The sequence below is a fragment of the Biomphalaria glabrata genome, chromosome 12 (genome assembly GCF_947242115.1).
Source record: "Biomphalaria glabrata chromosome 12, xgBioGlab47.1, whole genome shotgun sequence".
Taxonomy (NCBI): domain Eukaryota; kingdom Metazoa; phylum Mollusca; class Gastropoda; family Planorbidae; genus Biomphalaria; species Biomphalaria glabrata.
In genome coordinates this window covers 18,685,932-18,708,992 of record NC_074722.1, presented here as the reverse complement: position 1 = coordinate 18,708,992, position 23,061 = coordinate 18,685,932, and the positions used below count along the sequence as shown (strand labels likewise).

The following is a 23,061-nucleotide window of genomic DNA, read 5'->3' as shown; positions in this document are numbered from 1 at the left end:
AATTTAGCTTTCGCACTTTTTATCTGTTTCCGATATTAGCTCGTCTAAAATCCACAGTTTCAAGTGTCAACACATCATCTGCCATGGAAATAAGATCGCGATTAAGTTTGAGTTGTTTTTATCGAGTTTTTAGAAACTGTAAACAATGGCACAAGAAGCACAGCTGTTCATTACAAAACCGACACTCGCACAGGCAGTTATCCTCCGAATCTGGGTTCGATAATTTATTTGACTTATTTAGTTATTAATTATAAAAAAATGAAATAAATAAATATTACTATTAATTATTATTACTAATTATAATATTATATATATATATATATATATGTATATAAATAAATAAATAAATATATATATATATATATATATATATATATATATATATATATATATATATATATATATATATATATATATATATATATATATATATATATATATATATATATATATATATATATATATCGTAAGATCAACTTTTCCCTTTGCAACTTATTGTGTAACTAAAGTACTAAAGAGGCCAATGCTTGGGCAATCCTTGAATTTGAATGCTTGATACATTACATTTACACAGCTAGGGTCACAGATTGGGCATCTGTAATCACCAAGTGCCATTGCACTTTCACCCTTCTTTCTACTAATTTTTCTACTACTATGGCTTCTGCAAACTGGGTCCCTTCCTTATAATTTAAATGCTTGCTCTCCAGTGCCACTTTTTCCCAGCTGTTAGTGTCAATTTTTTAAATCTTCTTGTCTCGTTTTCATCAGTATATCGTAAAAATGGGTGAACAGCGATTCTCCTGCCTTCTGTTAGATCACCATACAGAATGTCTTAGTGGAAGTTGATCTTGTGGCATTCTATGAATGTGACCAAGCCAGCCAAGGCATCTGCCATGATCTGCTGCTGATATCATGATGGTACTCTGCTCTTGGTGGCACTTCCTTATTGTTTTTTTTATCTTACCACCTTATTTTAAAGATCTGCCTTAGGCAGGTGGAAGATATTTAACTTTTTAGCAAGGTGCTAATCACATATATATATATATATATATATATATATATATATATATATATATATATATATATTGCTTTAATGATCAACTCAAGCGCCATTTCGCCCTCTCAGGCATAAAGAAGTTAGCAGCAGATGGCCAGTCGGAGAACTCTCACAAAGGCTGTGTGACACATTTTTGAGACCCAAAGACAGGCACAGAAGATGAAAAGAAAACTTAAATAGGCCACAGACGGACAACGGCTTTGTCTGCACTAGATGCAAAAAATATGCAGGTTACAATTGGGTTTGCGTAGTCTGTGAAACACTGCACTCATCCTTAATCTTCAGAATCAAAGACATTGCCATTATTATTATTATGTTAGAAATTAACGAGTATTCATTCTCTGGTGCTGCCATGATCGAGTTTTGTTAAAGGGAAACAAAACTCATTGTAGTCCCTTTATCAGTTTCCACTGAGGAATTTTCTGGTGATGTGGTTGGTCTGCAGCAGTACTACCCTCTGACAGGCAACGATAATCTTCCTAGGAATGTTAAGGGCCATGAAGGTATCTGTGAGATCAGTTGTTATTATATTAAAAAAATTGTTATATATATTAGATCTAGATTCTTAATCTTCAGATTCGAAGACATATTGCCATTGACATTAGATCTAGCTTTATTGAATACTTTTAGAACTTCTAGAACTAGTTTAGTTGAAATACTATTGGTAGTAATTTATAGTATAGAATAATAGATCTAATAGTGAAGTGTAAATCTAGTAGACACTCAAATACTCAAATAATGTTCATGCTAATGGGAAAAATTTTTTTGAGTGACTGTGTCTATTGCTTTAATTTTAAAGCTTAAAGAAAAATATTTTAATGTAATACATTTTTATCAGATAAATTATTTTTAGAACAACCCAAACTAAAATAAATAAAAACAAATGTTAATTCCCAGAACTGCAACTGTTTAATATCAGCTATATGTCACGAGTCGAGTCTGTGACCTATTTCGACCAGTTTCTAGAAGTGAGTTCAAACCAGTGCAAGTGTCCAGCGTAAACAAGTTAATTTTAGATATCCAATCAAAGAAAGAGGTTAAGGGAAAAAAATAGCACACGTCAGCTTCTAGAAGGTCAAAGTTACTAAAATATTTATCTGAGAAGGTTTCATGATTCTAGAACATACGATCAAAGAAAATATAAATTAGGGGAAAGTCAGTTAGACGGGGTCCTCGCATAGTAGTAGTTCTTGTAGAGCGATGGTCCTCGCATAGTAGTAGTTCTTGTAGAGCGATGGTCCTCGCATAGTAGTAGTTCTTGTAGAGCGATGGTCCTCGCTTAGTCCTCGATTAGTAATGGTTATAAGTTTGGTGATATTAGCGGGTTCATTAGTTAAAGTTAAACTAAGTGAAGTTTCATGTATCTTTAAGTTTTATTTATGAAGTATCAAGTCAAGTTGTTATTGAATTGAGAAGTTAATTTGATGTGAAAGTTGAAGAAGTATTATTAAAGAAGTTTAAGAAAATACAGAGATATGTTTCTTTCTTCATTTCATTGAATTGTCAAGTTTGAGAATACAATCCTCTGCCTGTTCATCACACTATAAGCTTATAAGCACTGTTATGATGTTCAATTTTAACAATCAAAAAATAGTTTCTTATGCAAACTGATTTTTTTGACAATTGAACTAAAGTTTCATAATTTCATTATTAAATCTTAAATGAACATTTTCTGTAATTCATCTACACACCAGAGATGTTGATCTAGAGCTAAGCTACACAACATATCCTGACCAAGAACACAGTCAAGTATCAACAAAAAAGCCTTTGCTATTTGTACATGGTCTGTTTGGTGCTAAAGGAAACCTGCACAGTGTCTCCAAGCATTTATCCAATGATGGGCAAAAGGTTCAAGAATCTAGAATTAATCATTTCATTGTCATTTTTATTAGTATGTAATACATTAATTTAGCATGGCTTGCAGGAGAGTCCATTGGTCTGGAATACCTTTTGGCATAAAAAATAGAGATAAAAATATATATTTCAAATTATTTTACTTATTTTACATAGGAGGGCCTCTTAAATCTACATTCTTATGATCTGAATCTTGCACACCTAGATCATTTCTATTACTATTATTTTTCTAGGCTTTTTAAAACCCAAATATTGCTGAACTGGTAAAAGAGTGTTTTAAAAATATTATTTTACTATCTAAATAAATCAGGTTGTGACTTATGATGCTCGTAACCATGGAGACAGTCAACATAGTCCAAAAATGGACTATATCTCCATGGCTGATGATTTGGATGGTTTGATAACTGACCTTAGTCTGAAAGATCCAGTAGTCATGGGCCACAGTATGGGAGGGAAAACTGCTATGACATTAGCTCTTACAAAGGTCAGTGCTCTTTGAACACAATGTTTACCTTTACAAAAAAACATTAAATAGTTTTTTAAATTGTGTGATCTTTGTGCTAAAAGAATTAAGCTTTCAATTTTGTATGCACAAATTGTTAAGAATAAGTCAGATGCACATAATAAGACAGTTATGATTGTTTATTATAGATAAAAATAATAGTTATTCATATTGTGCTCAATTTAAACATCTGTTCAAGTGAGGCCATAATATCAGAAGAACACAGGAAATTAAGTGTTTGTGGGAAGTGTGGTCGAGAGGCTAAGTACGCTTGAACTATTGAAATAGGCAGAAATAGTTTCAAAGTTCTAATTTTGAATTTGTTAATATTTTTAATATTAGAATATGTTGTTCAATAACTGTAATTAACTGGACACATTTTTTGACTACATTTCAGCCAGAAAGAATGTCAGCTCTTATAGTTGTTGATATTACCCCTAGCACCAATGACACCAGAGAGCTCTATAAATATGCACAGGCTATGAAAAATGTTCAGATTCCATCAGGTGTCTCCATCATCCAAGCTAGGAAAAATGTTGAAGCACAGTTGAGTGCAGTTGTTACAGTAAGTAGGGCACAGCAAATGCAAATGCTAAATATTATGAGGTAGTTTAAGTTTAGGTATTGATTCTAAATGTCTCTTACATGTTCATAGATATGTTTTGAAATAGAAAATACACTTTTAGATACAATTTAAGCCTTTTTTTTCTTATCTTATATGATACAGACGTTACTTCAAAAAAGAAGATGATTACGTCCTACGCGTCATGCATTTAGTCATGCATATTAGCCAATGACCTAACTAAAAGTTTAATTTAAATTTGTACAACTTTTCAACATGTGGTCATGGTTGAAACGCACATCCCTGTTTGCTGGTCATGTGATATCAGTAACTTTGATTATCAAAGAAATGATGCAGTTAACAACTATTTAGTCAGTCTGCTTTTGAAGATGGTAAAGTAAGATGCTGGTAGAAATTATGGGAGTAAATATTTGCAACTGAAAGTAGCAATATTATAAAATGTTAAACATTTTTTGCCAAATGCTTCTATGCAATATTATGAATGGGGTTGTTCCAAATTTTTTTGTGAGCCACGTGGTGTTTAATTCTGTTTATAGTGGGAATCTGATTAGCGAGTTAGGTCAATATTTAGTGGTTTTAATCAATTCATTTGCGGCAAACAATAATTTTTTAACTGCAGGAACATCAAGTACACCCTTTAATAGTCTTAAGACTTAGTCACTATAACAGTTTGCAGCTACTTTTAGTTTTCAATTTTTTGCTACATAATGGTTAGATCTATGGAAAAACTAAAAGTATCTTGGCATTGCCCATCCATTTTCCAATAAAAATAGATGCATTGTTTAGTTTTTCAACAGATTTTTAAATTTTACATTCAAATCGACTGAGATATGGTCAGTCACAATTACAGAACAGGATTTTTTAAGAAGTTACAATTGCAGAACACTGGTATAAAGCATAAATTTATTAGTCTTATATAATACTTGAACTCCTTATCCTTTACATTAATCTTATTTTATTAAAGCTTAAGACAACACATTGTCACTTTTTGATTCTTTACCTCTTTAATTTAAATATCAGGTGACCGAGCCTCGCTCGGATGAATGATTTGTGAAGGAAGGATATATACCCGAAGTCATTTTGGGAATATTGTTGTAATTACGAAAATGAACGATGGGGTAAAGACTCAATCCGAAGAGTAGCTTTTTCGTTCTGTCAGTTCTCAATGTAATAGTACATGGCGATTTGAATAGAAAGTCACCCCCTCAACAGTAGGCCTATAGAAAACCACAGCTCACGTCTTAACGTTTTACATTGCTTATTTCGCGTAAAACTATTGGGCTATTGTTGTAATTACGAAAATGAACGATCAGATAAAGACTACTAATCTGAAGAGTTGCTTTAGTGTTCTGTTAGTTCTAAATGTAATTGCACATGGCGATTAAATATAAAGTCTCTTAAGTCATCCTATAGTCTAGACCAACCACATCTCACATCCGTCTTATAGTTTTACAATCCATCTTTTGCGTAAAACTATTGTAGGCCTACTATTATTGGCTTGGAAGAAAGTCTTTGCAGTGTTACTTCTCAGATGGTTACGTTCAGACATTTAATTATGGAATTAGTATACATTCATTATGGCTTTAGTACGAAACATCAAGTGACGCAAATCTCTACGTTATAGGGTAAAATAGGCACTTTGTGACAAAGTAAAATGGCAAATTTTTTCTTAATAGACTTAAATCATTGCATTAGTTTTCTAAAGAAACGTTTCCGTGGGGAACCTCTGTTACGCCGAAAAATATGTTCGTCCCCCATACGGGATACGTGCCCTGCCCAGCCTGACTGTGGGACTATAAGAAGTTCGCAAGTAAGGCGCAGAGAAGCTGTGTTATGACCATTTCCTTTGTTTTGTACAGGACAGTAGACACCAAAGCATGAACACATGGTAATAATTCACCAGCAAAATAATAATAATAATAAGGCTTGTCTTCGAGTCCGAAAATTAATGAGGATTGCAGCTGTGACCTACATATTTTGCCACATACAGGGCAAGCATAACCATTGTCCGCGGTGATCGATTAAGATTTTCTTTTAGCGTCTGCGTCTGTCCTCGGCAGCAGATTTTATTTTGGTCTCAAATGTGTATCCGCGTCCTTTGTATAGATGGAATTCTTTAAGTCCGACAGCGTAACGCTTAAAAGACCAGTTTAGGCGCCAACTTGCCTTATCTGACATAGAAGATAGCACAGAACGAGACAGCTGGAGGTCACCAGCAAAATAAACAACAATGTAAAAGGTATCTACACCACTCTACGCAATTAAAGAGTAATCAATTTATTAAGCACTTAAAACACAATAACTAATCATATATCGGCACATTTAATTTCATTACTTTTCTTTCATAGTTCTATAATAAATCAATCTACAGTAAGATGGTGCGCAAATGTTTAATTAGGTCTAATGGTTCTTTAAAACTTGTTCTTGTTTGCAAAGAAATATTTTAGTGTACTGCGATAAGCCTAGTGACGTAAGCAGCGTTTTTCCCGTTTACGTCATGGAAAATTTTCATTCATAAAACATTCTAGCCAAAATTAATTTTTCGATAATGAGGCATTTTCAAACCGATATAACGGTCGACCTCGAGTTTTCCCGATGTGGCCAATGAGTTGAGAATTTTTTTCTCACTATTATGCACATACCGTGAACTTTTAAAGAAAATCGTTAGAGCCGTTTTCGAAATAAAATTTATATATATATATAAATATAAATATATATACATACATACATACATACATACAAGAATTGCTCGCTTAAGAGTATAGGATTGACGTCACACTACCCTGATGTTCCTTACAAGGTTTATTTTTCACTATTCTTTAATTCTTTTTGTTATATTAATATTATATAGGCCTATATGATATTATTTGATATTATGATTTGTCCTCTTTTTGCTGGACGTCTGGTAATCATAAATTATATATTATATGTAATATTATTCTCTAAATATTTTTAAATTTATGTATAATAATACAAACTCACATACAAAATCACTATGTAAATATTAAGTTAAATTCGCAGGTCAAATAAATGACATCCATAGTGTTCCACAATTGTGACTATCTTTAAAAAGGTAAAAACTGGGTGAACACCTCCCAATTTTTAAAAAATTAAATTCCTAGTACATGGCTACAAAATGAAGTTTTTCCACATCCATTTATAAACTGAAAAATAGGTGTATCATGCAGGTGATGTGTCATTATCATTTTTAAAAAGCCTTACGCCCTGACCTATGCGGTTCTCCTGGTACATGAAAAATAATGGAGGAATCCACACCTGTCAACTTTCACCTGGAGTCAAAATTGATTTTCTGCTGTGAAAGGAAAACCCTTATATTGGAAATGTAGAGAAATGGACCATGCGCAGTACCTTTACTGTAGTTTAGCAGAAAATTTCAAAATAAAGTAGATTTTAACTAATTTCGACGAGCTGTTCCCAGAAAGTAAATAGACGGTGTGTCCGACTGACTTTAACAACCTGGCCAGATAGATATACACGTGTAGGCCTATATAGTGTACTGAGTGTGCAGTCCATAATGACAAAACCACCCTTTTTTTTTTCCTTGCGCGTTTAACGGTTATGCAATAGTGTTAGTTGTATTTCAGACAAGAAAATAGCACATCGGCATGGTTAGTCAAGCATGTATTTCACACTAATTCGTCAGTCTCCTTCAGTCGTGAAACGACTATGGTTCATCTCGGACACTTTTTCATATGGCTGTGAAGCCCTATTTTGGAGAGACACTCCCGTCCACATATATTGCATGTCAAGGTAGCTTTCGCTTTGGTGGTAGAGGAGCTGGCTATTTTCCGTGTGACTTGCTTTTCTTCAAGGGGCCCTTGTTTTCTCGCAGTCTATAGCTGTCTATAGCTTTCTTGGTCACCATCTCTCTCCAACTAGTGCGGTCTAAGGCTATCTCTTTCCAATGGTCAGTATCAATGTTTACTGATTTTAAATCCTTTTTTATTACATCAACATAACGGAGGTGAGGGCGACCAGTTTTTCTAGAGCCAGACGCAAGTTGCTCGTACAGAATGATTTTTGGGATGCGATTGTCCTCCCTCTGGCAAACATGTCCGAGCCAGGGCAGGTGGCGTTGCCTGAGGACCATAAAGATGCTGGGAAGGCCCGTTCTCGCAAGGATCTCAGTATTACACAATCTTTCTTTCCATGTTATTTTTAAGATCCTTCGAAGGCAGCGTAGGTTTGAGTTTTGTGTTTTTTGGCACATTGGCACACTTTAGGCCATGTCATGCCTGGCAGCATAGGTGGAATGACTTTAGTTTTCACTCTTGTTTTGTGTAGATCGGCATACTTTAGGCCATTTCGTGCCCGGCAGCATAGGTGGAATGAGTTTAGTTTTCTCTCGTTTTGTGTAAGTTGTTCACGTCTCGCTGCCGTACAGTAGCATGCTAAGAACGCTGGCAACCATGCTGTCTAGGGCTTTGTTGAGTTCTACTAGGGTGGGCACTTCGTCTAGTTCATTCATTGTGGGTAGTTGGTTGATAGCGATAAGGGCTGAGGCAGAGACTGAGCTTGTTGTGGCCTAGAGTTCGGAGTTTATGTAGTATTTCACACTATAAAATAGTTATACAGGTCAAATGTTTTTAAAACTCCAACGATTTCGTTTCTATTTCTATGGTTACTTTATCTAAATTTGAAATTTAATGTTATTGTATGAGATTTTAAACTTTACTGGTAGCGTATAAGTAAGATTTTCTGTTTTATAATAGATTAATATAACTTTTAAAAAAAGAGTAGGCCTACCAAAAATCAAGGCAAAAATACAAGCACACATATATTTATTTATTTAGACATCTTTTTTTTTTTTATTGTGCATTAACGTGTATGCAAGAAATGTAAGAAACATATTACTGATTTTATTATGGATAAATATTTATACAATGTTAAAAGAATAAGATCGAACTGTAGGCATACAGTCGGTTGATTATATCTATACCTAGTTCAACACCTCGCCCCCCGCCCCCAAAAGTTATGAAAAGTTTTTATAGTTTAATTAATTTTTGTTTAGTTTAGTTTAACTATATTTTAAAATTCTTGATAAACTTTTAGTTTAACTACTTTATTAGAGTTGAAAACTAGTTTTAGTTTAACTTTTAAAAGTTAGTTTAAATCCCATCACTAGATAAATGACACATTTCTCGTTCCATATGCTAGGACCAATTTGTACAAATGCTCCTTCTTCCCTAGTGCTATTAGAGCATGGAATGGGTTGCCTGAGCCAGTCAGGAAAATCAGCATGACTTGGCAGAATTTTAAATCATTGGTTAACATGCATGACGCGAAGGACATAATCATCTTTTTTGAAGTAATGTCTGTATTATATAAGATAAGATAAGGCTAGTTAATTTACAATTGAAAGAAATAAAAGGTTAGTCTACTAAATTTAATATTTTCTTGAGATAATGCATTTAAGCTTTTTTCGTTTTTGTTATCTTATTCTTTTGATTTTTTAAAATTATGCAGCTTATAAAAATTTGAAAAGATGGTGAGAAAGTGAGAAAATTATAATTAGCATAATTTAAAGATGAGATTGACAGCCAAGTGCTCTGCAACCGAGCCACCACACTCACACCTAAAAACGTAATAGCTAAAATAGTTCTTGTGTTTCAGAACCGTGCAGTGCTTCAGTTCTTATTAACTAACTTAAGAGAATTTCCCAGTGGAGAGTTACGATGGAGAATGAATCTTAATGCTATCATCAACAACTTTGATAAGATTACACAATTTCCTGACCTCAGCTCCAAACAGTTTATTAAGCCAACACTATTTATATTTGGTGCCAACTCTCCTCACTACAGGTAATCTTTGTCTTATTTTCTAGATACAGTAGAATCAGACTCCCTTTCCCTTTTCACATAATTTTCTCCCATATAGACTTTGACCTTTAAATTTTCTCCATAAGTATAGGGTTGGGGGAAAGAAAGATAATATGCTATTGAATATCTGAATTTGTATTGTATTTATATTTATAGACAGCACTGTTTTGGGGTGGGGGTAAACAAAAAATTGACTGCAAATTTATCAAAACTGTTTTTTTGCCAGCACCGAAGAGGTAAAAGGAAAAAGTATACAAAATTTCATGCAAATCCATTTGGCGGTTCCGGAGATCTCTTGATTATAAGTGAATCAGTGGTATTTTGCAATTGTATGACTGCATTTCCTTGTAATGTTTTTAAACTCTGCATTTCTTTTAATTTTTATATAATGTGCTTTCCCTTTTTAAGCTTAAATAACATTATTTTTTAATTTAAAAAATACATTTAATGGCCAAGAAATTTTAAAGGTCCTAATTGGTGCATTGGTGCATAGTGGCCAAATGAAAAAGCAATCACAGACCTGCCTACCGTTACGCAAAATGCGTATTCGTTACGCAAAATCTCCCAAAAATGACCGTCAGTACGCAAATACGCATTGAACCCGTCGCGTTACGCTTTTCGTATCCTTTTTTCCCCCCTCTCTTGACTAGCTTACGAGCGGTCACGGAGGTCACGCTAAGCCGTTTTGTTGGCCGGGGGGGGGGGGGACAGAAAAGGTGGGGGAACACATTGTGTCCAGATCTATACGTTGATTGGTTCTTAAAAGCATTAGATTATTTAGTCTAGAAATGAAGAACGCGAGAGTGAGGGAGTGGCGGGTTGGTACCTGGTTGGTACCGTCAGTTAGCTGATACACCAACGTGACTTTTTTTTTGTAAGTTCATTAGTAGAAATTAATTATGTTGAATCCCTGATTCCCGTATTCATTTGTATAGAAAAAAATATCGAAGTGCTATCGATTCAAAACACATTGAGTGACATTGTAGATATCTAGTCTAGATCTGGATTCTAGATTTAGAAAGCTTGTTATACAGGAATAGATCTAGCTAGTCATTACGTTAGTCATGATTCTCTACATTACTCAACAATCTAGATCCAATTTAGTTGTAGTATGATTTAGATTGATTAGATCTAGATCGATAACATCTACTACCATCTAGTCTAGATCTAGACTATATTCTTAGTCTTAGTATAGAATAGATCAAGGATGAAGGTAGGCTTACGAACGTTTGGAGTAGACCTACGTTTGTAGCGGATCCACGGCATCGGTAACACTCTCGAGCCCAGATCTAGGTCTGGAGTAGATTATATTCATTATATAGACATAGATCTAGTCTAGATATCATCTCTATTGTCGTATTGATCTAGATTTAGATTGTAGCTTTAAACATGACATCTAGATCTAATATTATATATATATATATATATATATATATATATATATATATATATGACAAAGTAGTGGATCTCATAAGTGTTACGCATTCTGGTTCCAAAATACGCATTTTGACCATCAGCGTTACGCATTTGGATTTTTTTTGGTAGGCAGGTCTGCAATCATCTTGTGAGCTTAAACCTGGTGAAGCTGAAATTATTTTCTGTTCTTTCATCACAACTTTTATTTGGCCTATCTAAAAATTGGAATAAAAGTATACTTTTATCCTATCTACTTTTTTTTTTCTGACACCCAGAGAGGAAACTCTGGTCTTACCAGTAATTTATCTGGGCACATCCATTGTCTTGAGACAGTAAGAGCCATATATATATATATATATATATATATATTAAAACCTTAACTTCACATGTGGTGATTAGTCTAATGCCATTAGTATATTAATGTCTAATCTATTTCCACAGATCTGTCCAAATGGATGTCATAAAATCTTTTTTCCCTCAAGTACAAGTAACAGTTATTAAAGAAGCAGCTCATTTTGTACATGCAGATAAACCTTTAGAATTTGTCGCAGCAGTCAAAACATTTTTATCATCTATAGAGGAGAGTGCAGTGTAAACCTGTTGAACCTTGCTAGTTCATTTATAGAATAATCAATTGCAATGTAAGACTAGAATAAAAGCACTACAAAAACTAGAATTCTAGTTGAGTTCATGTCTTAGTGTTTCCAACTTACAATAGTTAGAGAATCTCCTTTGTCAGTACATTTTCAAAAATTTCATTACAACTACTTGCTTACACTGATCTGTACAAACATTTCTTTCAGGCTTTTGAAAAAAAGTTCAATGCATTTAATGTTTCAAAGGATATATCTCTCATCATCAGTAACAAACAAAACTAGGAAGTAGATTAAAAATAATTTATTGAGATCAATGCATTAAAGTTCATAAATAGTTTATCATATTCAGTAGTAGAGATGCAGTTAAGGTTTGGAGTCTTGTTAATTTAGAAGAAACAAAATCACAAGTGTTTTGAATTCAAGGAAATGGAGCTTTGCTAACATACATTAGAGAATTTTTTTTTCTCAATGTTTCAGAAATATTCATTCAATTTGCACATCAAAACTATGTGGATATTTGATGGTTTCATTAAGTTTAATCAAGATTTAAAACATTTCAATCAATTAGTTGTAAATTTCTGTTTAGCTTGAAACATGTATAAATATAAATGCTGCCAATGAATATATAAAAATAATTCATTAAAATACATCATGAACATCTATATATATGTTATTCTCTTCATGGCTCAAGAGTTTGGACAAGAAGTAAAGGGAAAATCACTCTTTTATTTCTGCAAGTCGGACTAGAGTTACCCTATGAAAAAAAAAAAAGGGAAGGGGAAAAAGTAGTATTCACCCGACACAAAATAGCAGGGCCGAACTTAACAGTTGTGACCAGGAAGTCATGGAAAGATCACTCTTTTTTATTTCTACCCCACAAGGCTTTAGCATTGAAAAAAAGAGGGGGAAGAGGAGAACAAGTAATCTACTCTGTATTCACCCGTCACTAAATAGCAGGGCCGGACAGAACCGTTGAGGGGCTCTATGTGAAACGAATTTGGTGGGACCAAGTTTGGGTAGGGATATGGATAATAAGTGAAAATTAAGAATTTGTATTAGAAAATAAACTTGTCTTTGCATTTTATTCATTCTTTACTACCTGCAGAATTACTTTACAAGTTGCGTGTAGTGAAGCCATACAGTATATCATAAAAACATACAGTATATCATAAAAATTCTGTTTCCTACATAGATCATGCTCCATAGCAAGAATTACGAAATGTTTCAATCTATCTTCGGGAATTGTTGACCTCAAATTATTCTTCATTAGTTTGAGGCGCGAGAAGCTTCTTTCATCAGATTCCACAATTATGGGTATTGCATAATGCCGTTTTTTTTTCCCATCGTGCGTAGGATTGGTGTTTTCCATTTTGAATGACACCCCAAAATGACAATTTTGTCTAAATTTTAGGAGATTTTAATGAGTTTTCAAAAGATTTTTAAAATTTCTGGAGATTTCCAGGACTTTTTCGTTATATTTTGAAATTTCAGGAGATTTCAAGGAGCTCGTGGTAAATCAGGAGGCTGTGGAAATTCTGATAAGCTATAAAATGGTTTAATTTATTCATTTACACCTAGAATTAGCGTGGGTCCTTTGAAAGTGTGGGGCCCACTGCGGTTGCATAGGTTGCATTGGACTAAGGCCGGCCCTGCAAAATAACGCCGTATGCTACGCCCTGGGTCGACTAGTTTTTCTATAATGACTTAGAAAAAAATTAGCTTTAAAAGCAAAAGTAACATTTATAGTTACCTACAGAAAATAGTTTTTAGAATTATTTCTAATAAAATAATGGAGAATGATAATTTAAAAAGTGAAGTAGTCTAAACAAAGCGGATGTGTCAGCTTCAGCTTGTTTTTGTTTAAATAACACAACTATAATTCAGCCTTTGAGCAGACTCTGAAATAAAAGCTACAAATATCTGTTCACGGCCATCTCAGACTTCTGTGCCACTGTGAACAGAGTCTAGTGTAAAGAGCGGTATTGGCCTGGGCAAGCCAATTATCACTTAAAAAACACTCAGCACAGGCTTCATGTAGTACAGTATTTTATATAACTAGCGTACAAAATGACTAGCTGCAACAGAGTCGAAAAACAGATACCTTTTCAAGTCTTCTGCTGGAATGTCCACATTTGTTACAAAGGCATGGGGAGATATATTTTAGAGAAAATTCATTGCAAAAAGAGAACCTAAATTGACCACTTCTGGTTAGGTCTATGCTGGATGTGTAGAATGAAGCTGGGACTGTGTAGCCATGTGAAATACTGTACTCAATCTTCCAACTTGAAGAAAAGCTTTATTATATTAGATTAAGAAAGGTTACTAAAGAAACTTGATGCTATCACTACTGGCACTTTATGAAGTGTACTGTAAAGCCTTGAGGTACTTATAGAGATGCCAGGAAATGGCTTAAGAAAAAATAAATAAAGCTGTTACAATCAAAATGCTTAGAGAAACTTGTATAATGTACATGCCTGCTTGTTTGCTAATATAATGTAATAAAATTACAGCGCAATAATTTGACTCAGGGTAAACATTACAAGCCTTGAATTATTATAGTTGTTAACCTACCTACTTATACATTACTCAATGTCCTTTTACAAAAAATATTTCTAAGAAAATGCATTTATCAATTACAATGGAATAAAGCATGCACAATAACAGTCACATAAAAACTAGAATTATAGAAGCTTTATTTTATTTAAAACACACAATATCCAATAATGCTGACAAAGTCTCAATTGGGGTGTGCTATAATTTAGTGTAGCTATCAATTACTTTTTCCAAGCTGACAAAGGAATCTAGGAAGTCTTCTTCTGTTAAACCATGTTTGAGGTATTGATGAACATAGGCTCTGGAAGCAAACATATTCCAAGCTTTATCTATAATTTTGTTCAATGGTTTCACACTAGCAGAGCTGTTTCCCACAAGTGTTGCTGCCTTTTCATAGCCACAAAACCATCTTGGCTGTCGAAAAACACATGATGCTAAATCCTGTGGCACCCAAGGCGCATAAATGTTGGGGTCAGAAAACATGCTAGCATCAAGGGATAATGTCTCTTTCCCTCGAAGCACAAGAAGTGTTGATATGGATCTATTGAAACATGTGTGCCCACTTTCAGTCCTTGTGGCTGGCTTCACTTCCCAATTGATACCTATGGAGAAAAAATAGAATTCATGAACAAATAACAAAGAAAAACAAATTATGTACCAGAAAAACAAATGTTTTAAAAATTACAGGAGCAGCATCTGAACTGCAAAAAAAAATAATAAATAAAATAAAATTAACAAGTGATTTATAATTATAGTAGAACATGCTCAACATTGGGTTGTGGTGGTCACTATTCCAATTAAAAAAACATTTTTTTTAAACTCCCTAAAGTTTGGGCCTCTAAATATTTATTTAATAGAATGTTAATAGTTAAATGATTTATTGAGAAATTTTCATGTTAATTTTGTAAACCTAAATGACAATTGAGTCTAATTCTAAATTTTATTCCCGGTACTGTCTATCTGGTTAATATCTGAGCCTCAGCCAATTCCAAAAGAAAACCACCAATATGATTCTGTCTAAAACTAGAAATAGGAATCTTAAGTTACCTTCTTCCATGGGAGAATCAGCTATCAGCATCTGGCGTAAATTTTTTAACAACCCAGGCCACTGGTATGTACTGAATTCTTTAGCGATATCTGACATCTGGGGAATATTTTTAACTGTTAACAACTTATGTTGTGGATGTGGTGTTAGTCGTTCAACAATGTAGCCTGAAAAACCATATAGAAATGAGCTGTTAATGAAATGTTGACTACCAGTACTGCATGTATTTAGAGATATGTGATTCTCAAAAAAATAAAAAGAGTTCTCATTTAAAAGTGACACATTTTTAGATTTTAAAAAAATTGATCATGTTCAATATTAAAATTGTACTCTATAATGTCTGGTCAACTTTTAATGAGCTCAACTATTTCTTATTTAAAGCTAATATGAGTAGAATGCACGTTTCCTTTTCATATTATGTAAGATCACAAGTAGTTAAATTAGAATTGTAATTTAGTTCAGATTTGTATTAATCAACATGTTTCTTGAATACAATTTAGTTCAATGATCACACTTTATTTTGTAGCATTAAAGACAGGGATACTGGGAAGGAAAACAATATAATAGACTTTAAATGTGTTCAACCTGAGAACATGATCAAAGTTGGAAAACAATATAAGACTTTCAAAGTGTTCAACCTGAGAACATGATCAAAGTTGGAAAACAATATAAGACTTTCAATGTGTTCAACATAAGAACATGATCAAAGTTGGAAAAGGATGTCATGATTTCAGAACCAAAGGTCAATATTTTTATTTCTGTTACAAATGCAAAATATCTTATAAAATACATATGTTACTTAAAAAAGAAGATCATTACATCCTACATGTGTCCCTGAGTTGACCTAGCCATGCATGTTAATGACTTATACTCTGCCACGTTACTGATTTTCCTGGCTGACTCAGGCAACCCATTTCATGTTCTAATAGCACTAGGGAAGAAGGAGTATTTATAAAAAATTTGTCCTAGCATATGGAACAAGGAATGTGCCTTTATCTTTGAGTCTTTCTGAGTATTTTATTACATTTCGTTTTGTATTTGAAGATTATGGTTCAGTGTTTTATTTATAATTTCTACTTTACTTTTGAGTCTTCTATCCTGAAGGCTTTCTAAATTGAGTGATTTTACTAAAGGTGTTACTCTAGTCAAATGTGAATATTCGTTTGTTATGAATCTCACTGATCTATTTTGTGTCTGTTCCAGTTTCTTAATGTTTTCTTGAGTTGAGTTGAGTCCCAAACAGAGGATGCATAGTCTATTATTTGCCATCTAAGATTTGTTTAAAGATCTAAAACTCATACTAGAGAGAGAAAAAAAGTAATTGTTGCTTAGGATTTAGCCTGACCTTAATTAGACCTTCCTATTTTGTTTTATTTTGTTTTAAGGATACTATTTTATTATTCATGAAAAGTTTTACAGAATTATTGAGAACAGTAGAGTCAGTATTATCATGCAGGCATGATTACAGAACAACTTGTCAAAATTAGTTAAATTCTACTTTATTTTGATTTCGTGGAGCTATTTTAATGGTTTTGAGTATGCTTCATTTTTTTTTTATGCTTATGCATATGTTTTCATTTCATAGCAGATGAATTATCTTGACTTCAGGTAAAAAGTTGATGGTGTGGAATCAACCATCATATTTCCTATACCAGAAGAAGCTCATAGGTCAGTGCATATGGCTATTTTTAATTGTTTTACATATTTTGGCAACAGAGGGCAGGGTGTGATTACTGAAAATGCTAGATTCAAATATTTAATAACCAAAATAAAACAAACCAAACAAAAAACATTTTTGCTGATTGCCATTATGCAACACATCCCCCCCCCCCCCCCCCAACTGTTCAAATGGATTGGTCCAGTCTTCTGAATGGACATAAACCAGGAAAAGCAATTTAAAAATAATAATGTCGACTAAGGTGATAGGGTGAGACCATCAAATAGAATTTATAAGGTATATCTGGTCTAATCAGTGATCTTGGTGTGTCTTCAGTTACCAATAGAAACTTAGAGATACTGGTTAGGGTTGTCATAAGCTTGTAAAAAAAATAAACTTACTTTAAAGGACAACAATTTATGAGGATTACATAATGAACAGTGTTTTTTTCTATGCTTTGTTTGGAAATTTGTACCATGTTTGACAATTGTTACAGCATGCAAAAATGCATTAAGAAAAAATTGAAAATGCAAAACCGACAGAAAAGTGCTTGGTAATAGTGAAAAACAAAAAATCAATAAGTTTAACTAAAATTTCATTTCAACATCACTGACCTAAATCACAAGTATGTTTTGTGCCCAGATCTGCAGCTAAACTAGGCTGTAAGACACTGGTCATTTTATGAGCGATAACTTTGTTGATATCTCTGAAGGAAATGTTTTTAATGTTCAGCAACTGAGAACAAATCTTGTGTAGAGAATCATTTTCCATAACCAAAATGGCATCAGCCGTGTCATATAAATGTGATAATGTTAAAACGGCATTGTAATTCTGTACAATAACTTCTCCAGTGCTATACGGCCAAACAACCTTAAAGATAGGAATAGAATTTAATTTTTATAATATATATGTATAATACAGTTTCAACAAATAATACTGTTCTTAAGTTCTTTAGTTCAATATGGATTAAGACCCTCAGTTGAGCAACCAAACAGTTAATTTTACTCAATATACAACTAAATAACAATTATGGATAAAAATAATATTTTTTAAAACTACCATCTTGCTGTATTGCAGTGATTTGATATATATCGAGAACTAACACTTCTAACCACAGAGCATAATGAGGCCACAGAGGCCCAGTTTCAATAGACTGGAAGATTTTTTGCAGTCTTAAATTGATAAGGCTTCTAGGCCAAAGAAGTTTGGGCTTCACTGACTCATTTTATTCATTCAAGATTTCAGAACAAGCTTAACCCATACTCTTGATTTGAAACCATACTAAGCCCATACTTGATTTGAAGCCATACTAAGAAATTCCACTTTTAAAATATTTTCCCCATCAACTAAATGTGTCACACAGCAACTGCATGTGTGCCCTCTAAGAGAGAATATCTAATAAATAGACATGAAAAAAATCTAATATGTTAAAAACTTACCTGATTAACAATAAATGAAAAAGGATATTCATCTCTTAAACTTTGAGTAACAAATGCACCAACACCAGATCCTGTTCCCCCAGCCAGGCTAAGAAAATTAATGAATCCTCCCAAGCGATCACATTTCTCAACTTCTCTCCTTACTAGATTCATTATATCATCCTGAGATCTAGGGCCATGAACACAATAGCCATAGGCCCAATTATTTCCAGAGCCTCTTTTCTGTGAATACCACTGCTCTGGGCAGTAGCTCCACTTACCACTCTTTCGAGCTTGTTGAAGTGATTGGGCAACAGCTTTAGTTTCCATGTCAACAAGAACTGCTCTAGCCTTAGGAAGATCAAACGATCCATCTCGACTTTTGGATTCAGGTTGAGAAAAGAATGTGGAGAGGCAAGTTTGAATATAGTCATGGTTGTCCTGACTGCTGACACCTATTGACTTGCTGTAGACATCGTCTATAAGAGTTGAAAATGTCTGTTCACCAACCTGATTACCACACTGTCCAAGCTGCAAAGTGATCACAGACATTATTCAGGACATCTCAGCTGCAAATACAAGTTTCTAGTTAGGATACATTTTGTTTTTAATTTTAGCTTATTATATCAATAACTATCGGTTAGTTAGACATGTTATATTGATATATTTAAATTCTACATAAAAAGTTGTAATAGTAATCATTTTACCATTTTTTATTTAAGGGGATCATCTACCTTGAAAACTTTTTTTTTGTTGTTTTTAACATTTTAGGCTATTTAATGTATTCAAATTATGTATTTGATCATAGGAACACATAATATGCCTTTAAAAAATTATTTTTTTTATCAAATTAAACTTACATTTTTCATCAAAAGGCTGGGGGGGGGGGGGGGTCAAATCACCTCATTTTTAGGAATGTGTTTCTGAAATAACCATTAAAGCTACAGCTCTGAAATTTGGTATATTACAGGATGACAGAGACACATTTTGAAAAATGTATAATAGATTTTTGAAAATAAATTTTTTAATTTTACCGTCTTCTGCGGACAGCATTTTCAGCCATTGTAACCAATTAAAATGTCTTTTACTCTTTACCTGTAAACATTTTATGACATTTTCTTCTGTCATCCAGTGCTAAGACCATATTTAAAAATGTATACCAAATATTATTATAAATGATTAGATAGTTATTGAGAAAAGTGATTCTTAAGAACACATACCCATGTAAAATTGATATTTTGAGAAAAATCAAAATTAAAGTTTCAATGAGTGAGAAAAACAAGATATGTATGTATATTGTTCAAAAAGATGTTTTATTTAGCTCATGTAACATTTAGGAACAGAAGCAAACACAAAATTTATTAAAATATTGTTAAAATTTATTTTTGATGGCTTCCCCACACATACCCCCCCCCCCAAAGAGGCACAAAAAAAAATTCACCCTGATACATAATAAGTCCACTATTTACTTTTCAGACATTAATGTAAACCCCAAAACAACTAAAAATCAAGATAAAGTATCCCTAAATTATAAATACATGCAAATAATAAGTAAATAAATAGTTAAAATATAATTAATATATGAATGTGGTTTACACAAAAAGTTTTTCAAAGTAACAAAAAATAAAATTACCTACACCAGTTCAATTAATTTAGAATCTAGTCTTTCTCAGGTTTCAGGCCTGCATTTTTTTTCATAAGCACCTAATGTTATTTGTACTCACACTAGTAGTTTGATAGAGTACACACAATAGTAAATCCAATGAAAAGAATGGCACCAGTACTTGAAAATAAATGCAACTTGTATGTTTAAGGTGACTGAATAATTGTAGAGTGCAGTGCCTTTATAGTAGATAGTCCTTCATTGTAATATAATATATATATAGCCATTGAGCTGATAATGCAGTGTAATGCACATATGTATGCTGTGCAGTATAAATGTTATAGATGGTAAGAAATGCTGATATAATGTGACATGGCGAGACTGAAGTTCACAACGAAAGAAAAACTCTGGTCCTTATTTATGTTGAAACAGTAGCTGATGATAAAAATGGTTCATGAGGAACCACGCAGTACTTGATGATGAATCTTGTCATGAAATAAGTTAGGTAGAACTTTATAATGATGTAAGAATCTTTGTAACTTGAGGTGGTGGTCAACGACAGCAACGAGAAAAGAATCCCAGGTTGTGAACATGATATAGATCAAAGGTCTATAACGTGGACATTATTGCTATATATGTGATAAGCAGCATGTGATGAGGTGTTTGATTATGAAGTACTTCTATGTCCTACTGCAGTATTTAGGCAGCTTTCATATGGGTAGGTACTTCGATAAACTGACCTAGATCCTTTTTTTTTTCTCCCCAAAAAATGGCTGAAAAGTGTGTCAGCACATTTTACCCTTTTTTAGGGGTGGTCATTTCCATCAAAGTTTTAGCATATTGTATTTGATTTGAGGACTAATTATGATTACTTTTTGTAAACATAAGATATCAGAGATCATTTTTATTTGCTTTTGAAGCCAATCTGTTAAATTTTTCTTAACAAAAGTTTATGTGAAAGTTGACATTTTTACTACTTTTTTCCTATAAAAGTTACAACAATGCTGTTTGCTACAATAATTTATCATATTATGAAATGTGTATATTTCAAATTTCATTAAATTCTCTTGGCGCACTTTAAAGATATTTAATATTAAAATTAACAAAGACAAAGAAGGGTAAAATTTTCTTTTTTAAATAAAATAAAAGTGTTTATGGTTACAACAATCTCACTAATTCTATTGAATTTAGCATGTTAATATATATGTGTGCTAAGTTTGAACTTTGTAGCTTGGCGCACTCTTTAGATATTAATTTTCAAAGTTGATGGTTAAAATCTATTTTTAGTAACAACCAACACTGTGATTTACTGGAAATGGTCAATTTCTGTCTATCACGAGCTATTTTTAGAAGCACACATAGGAATTTTTCATTTACATTAACTTTTAAAGTGTTTGAATGCTAGATTATGGAGAGGGAATGTGTCTTTATTATAATGACTTAGTAATCTGCAAATTTTAAAGTAAAAGTTTAATTACTTTAAAAAATAATATTAAATATTACAATTTTTTTTTCATATTTTTAGCTCAGCGAACTAATAATTAATTATTTTTTCTGTGTGTTGTTTTTTTCTGTTAATATACATGTTTTTAAAATGATGAGCTATTATTGCACAAAAATTCAAGTAAAAAATCTTTTAATAACTTCCAAAAAAATCGCAAGGTTTCTTTTTTATTTTATTGTCCGAAGCAAGAAAATTTTCATTTACAATCTAATTTTTAAAGCATTTAAATTAAGGCATTTTAAAATGATTAATTGCCAGTGCTCTACAAAAAGGTTAAAACTGTTTTTTTATGAAGTTTATAAAACTTATAGTAATTAAATTTTAGGAAATATTTTTCTGCGCAGTGCTATTTTCATTTATAATTTATAAGAATTATCTATCTGATGCATATAAATAGCTATTTAAATACAATAGAATTATAATTAAACAAAATAAAACACAATACAGATCTCTGATTTGTTTTATTTGTGATTTTTGGGCTCATATGATGACAAAATCACATATATTTTTATTTTTTGTCGAAGGCTTTTTTATATATTAATTAACTTTTTTTCAAAGATTTTATTGCTTGGTCTTATTTTTTAAATTTATTTTAACAGAATACTGGTTAATGTAAAAGAGTGTGAAGTTTCAATCCCATATCTTTAAGTTAATTTAAGTTCAACTGTCAGTTGTTTCGGTCACAGATGTTTTTTTTATTTACAAAGGCTAAAGAAGGCTCATTTTTGGCCACTAAAAATTTAATAACTTCCCTCACAATTAACTCAGCAATATAAAATTGGTATCATTGGAAAGCATTTCTCAAGCTCTATCTAACTAAATAGGTTCCATTGCATTGTGATCATTTTGAAATTTTTATCGAAGTACCTAACTAGAAATAGAATTAAGAATAGTTTTGAATAGAATAAAATAGATCTAGAAATCTAGATTCTAGACCTAGATTTAAGATTATATAATTATATATAGTAGAATCTAGATAAAAGATAAATTCTAGATCATAGTCATAGTTATAGATACTCATACTCAGTAACTCACTCATACTCATAGTACTCATAGTCATAGTTATGATAGTATTGTAACTAGTGTAACTAGTAGATCTAGATCTTAATCTATCATAATCATCTAGATTAGATTCTAGATCTAGAAATAGATTAGATAAGTTTGATAAGGCAAGGGAAGGTTATTTTTTTTTTAGATAATCTAAGATAATTATGATAATATAGACTCTAGAACTAAGAATAGATCTAAATATTTATTAATATCTAAGTCACTAGATCTAGTAACTAGATCTAGTATAGTTAAGTCTCTAGATCTAGAGTAATCTAGACTCACGATCTATTATTACTATTATTAGATCTAGTATTAGATCTAGATATCTATACTATTATTATTATTTTGTAGTCAAGACTCCATTACTTTTGTCTCTATTCTTA

General features: G+C 32.4%; 3 protein-coding genes across 10 annotated transcripts in view; 1 reads left to right on the top strand and 2 right to left on the bottom strand.

Annotated features, from left to right (window-relative positions):
• The window catches only part of LOC106065939 (4-hydroxyphenylpyruvate dioxygenase-like), a 50,048-nt gene extending 27,855 nt beyond the window's left edge, over window positions 1-22,193 (bottom strand). Inside the window, exon 1 of the mRNA XM_056006364.1 lies at window positions 22,190-22,193. The gene's annotated coding sequence lies outside the window, so the exon portion shown is untranslated. The remainder of the gene's footprint in view (window positions 1-22,189) is intronic.
• LOC106077966 (protein ABHD11-like) lies at window positions 13-11,928 on the top strand. Its single transcript, XM_056006365.1, has 6 exons — window positions 13-214; window positions 2,752-2,905; window positions 3,222-3,395; window positions 3,811-3,978; window positions 9,631-9,818; window positions 11,694-11,928. Exons 1-6 carry the CDS (start codon window positions 84-86, stop codon window positions 11,845-11,847), a joined length of 969 nt encoding a protein of 322 aa, XP_055862340.1. The 5' UTR covers window positions 13-83; the 3' UTR covers window positions 11,848-11,928.
• LOC106065941 (tubulin delta chain-like) lies at window positions 12,135-23,055 on the bottom strand. Of its 8 annotated transcripts, none has more exons than XM_056006360.1 (7): window positions 22,961-23,027; window positions 20,155-20,380; window positions 19,556-19,616; window positions 18,543-19,090; window positions 17,718-17,973; window positions 15,449-15,613; window positions 12,135-15,003 (listed from the first exon to the last, which is right to left on the bottom strand). In XM_056006360.1, exons 4-7 carry the CDS (start codon window positions 19,071-19,073, stop codon window positions 14,600-14,602), a joined length of 1,356 nt encoding a protein of 451 aa, XP_055862335.1. In that variant the 5' UTR covers window positions 19,074-19,090; window positions 19,556-19,616; window positions 20,155-20,380; window positions 22,961-23,027; the 3' UTR covers window positions 12,135-14,599. The 8 variants fall into 8 exon arrangements, with proteins under 8 accessions (XP_055862335.1, XP_055862334.1, XP_055862333.1 ...); XM_056006359.1 differs by having other exon boundaries at window positions 20,155-20,753; window positions 22,961-22,978; XM_056006358.1 differs by lacking the exon at window positions 22,961-23,027 and having other exon boundaries at window positions 20,159-21,600.
• Window positions 23,056-23,061: the final 6 nt, after the last annotated feature.

What these genes read in the sequence shown, in the direction of transcription:
- LOC106077966 (XM_056006365.1), top strand. Translation starts at nt 84, where the DNA reads ATGGAAATAAGATCGCGATTAAGTTTGAGTTGTTTTTATCGAGTTTTT. An exon ending in TGACATTAGCTCTTACAAAG is followed by an intron (nt 3,396 to 3,810) that starts GTCAGTGCTCTT and finishes ACTACATTTCAG; the next exon opens with CCAGAAAGAATGTCAGCTCT. An exon ending in GCCAACTCTCCTCACTACAG is followed by an intron (nt 9,819 to 11,693) that starts GTAATCTTTGTC and finishes CTATTTCCACAG; the next exon opens with ATCTGTCCAAATGGATGTCA.
- LOC106065941 (XM_056006361.1), bottom strand. Translation starts at nt 19,073, where the DNA reads ATGTCTGTGATCACTTTGCAGCTTGGACAGTGTGGTAATCAGGTTGGT. An exon ending in AAAACATACTTGTGATTTAG is followed by an intron (nt 15,614 to 17,717) that starts GTCAGTGATGTT and finishes ATGGTTTTTCAG; the next exon opens with GCTACATTGTTGAACGACTA. An exon ending in TGATTCTCCCATGGAAGAAG is followed by an intron (nt 15,004 to 15,448) that starts GTAACTTAAGAT and finishes TTTTCTCCATAG; the next exon opens with GTATCAATTGGGAAGTGAAG.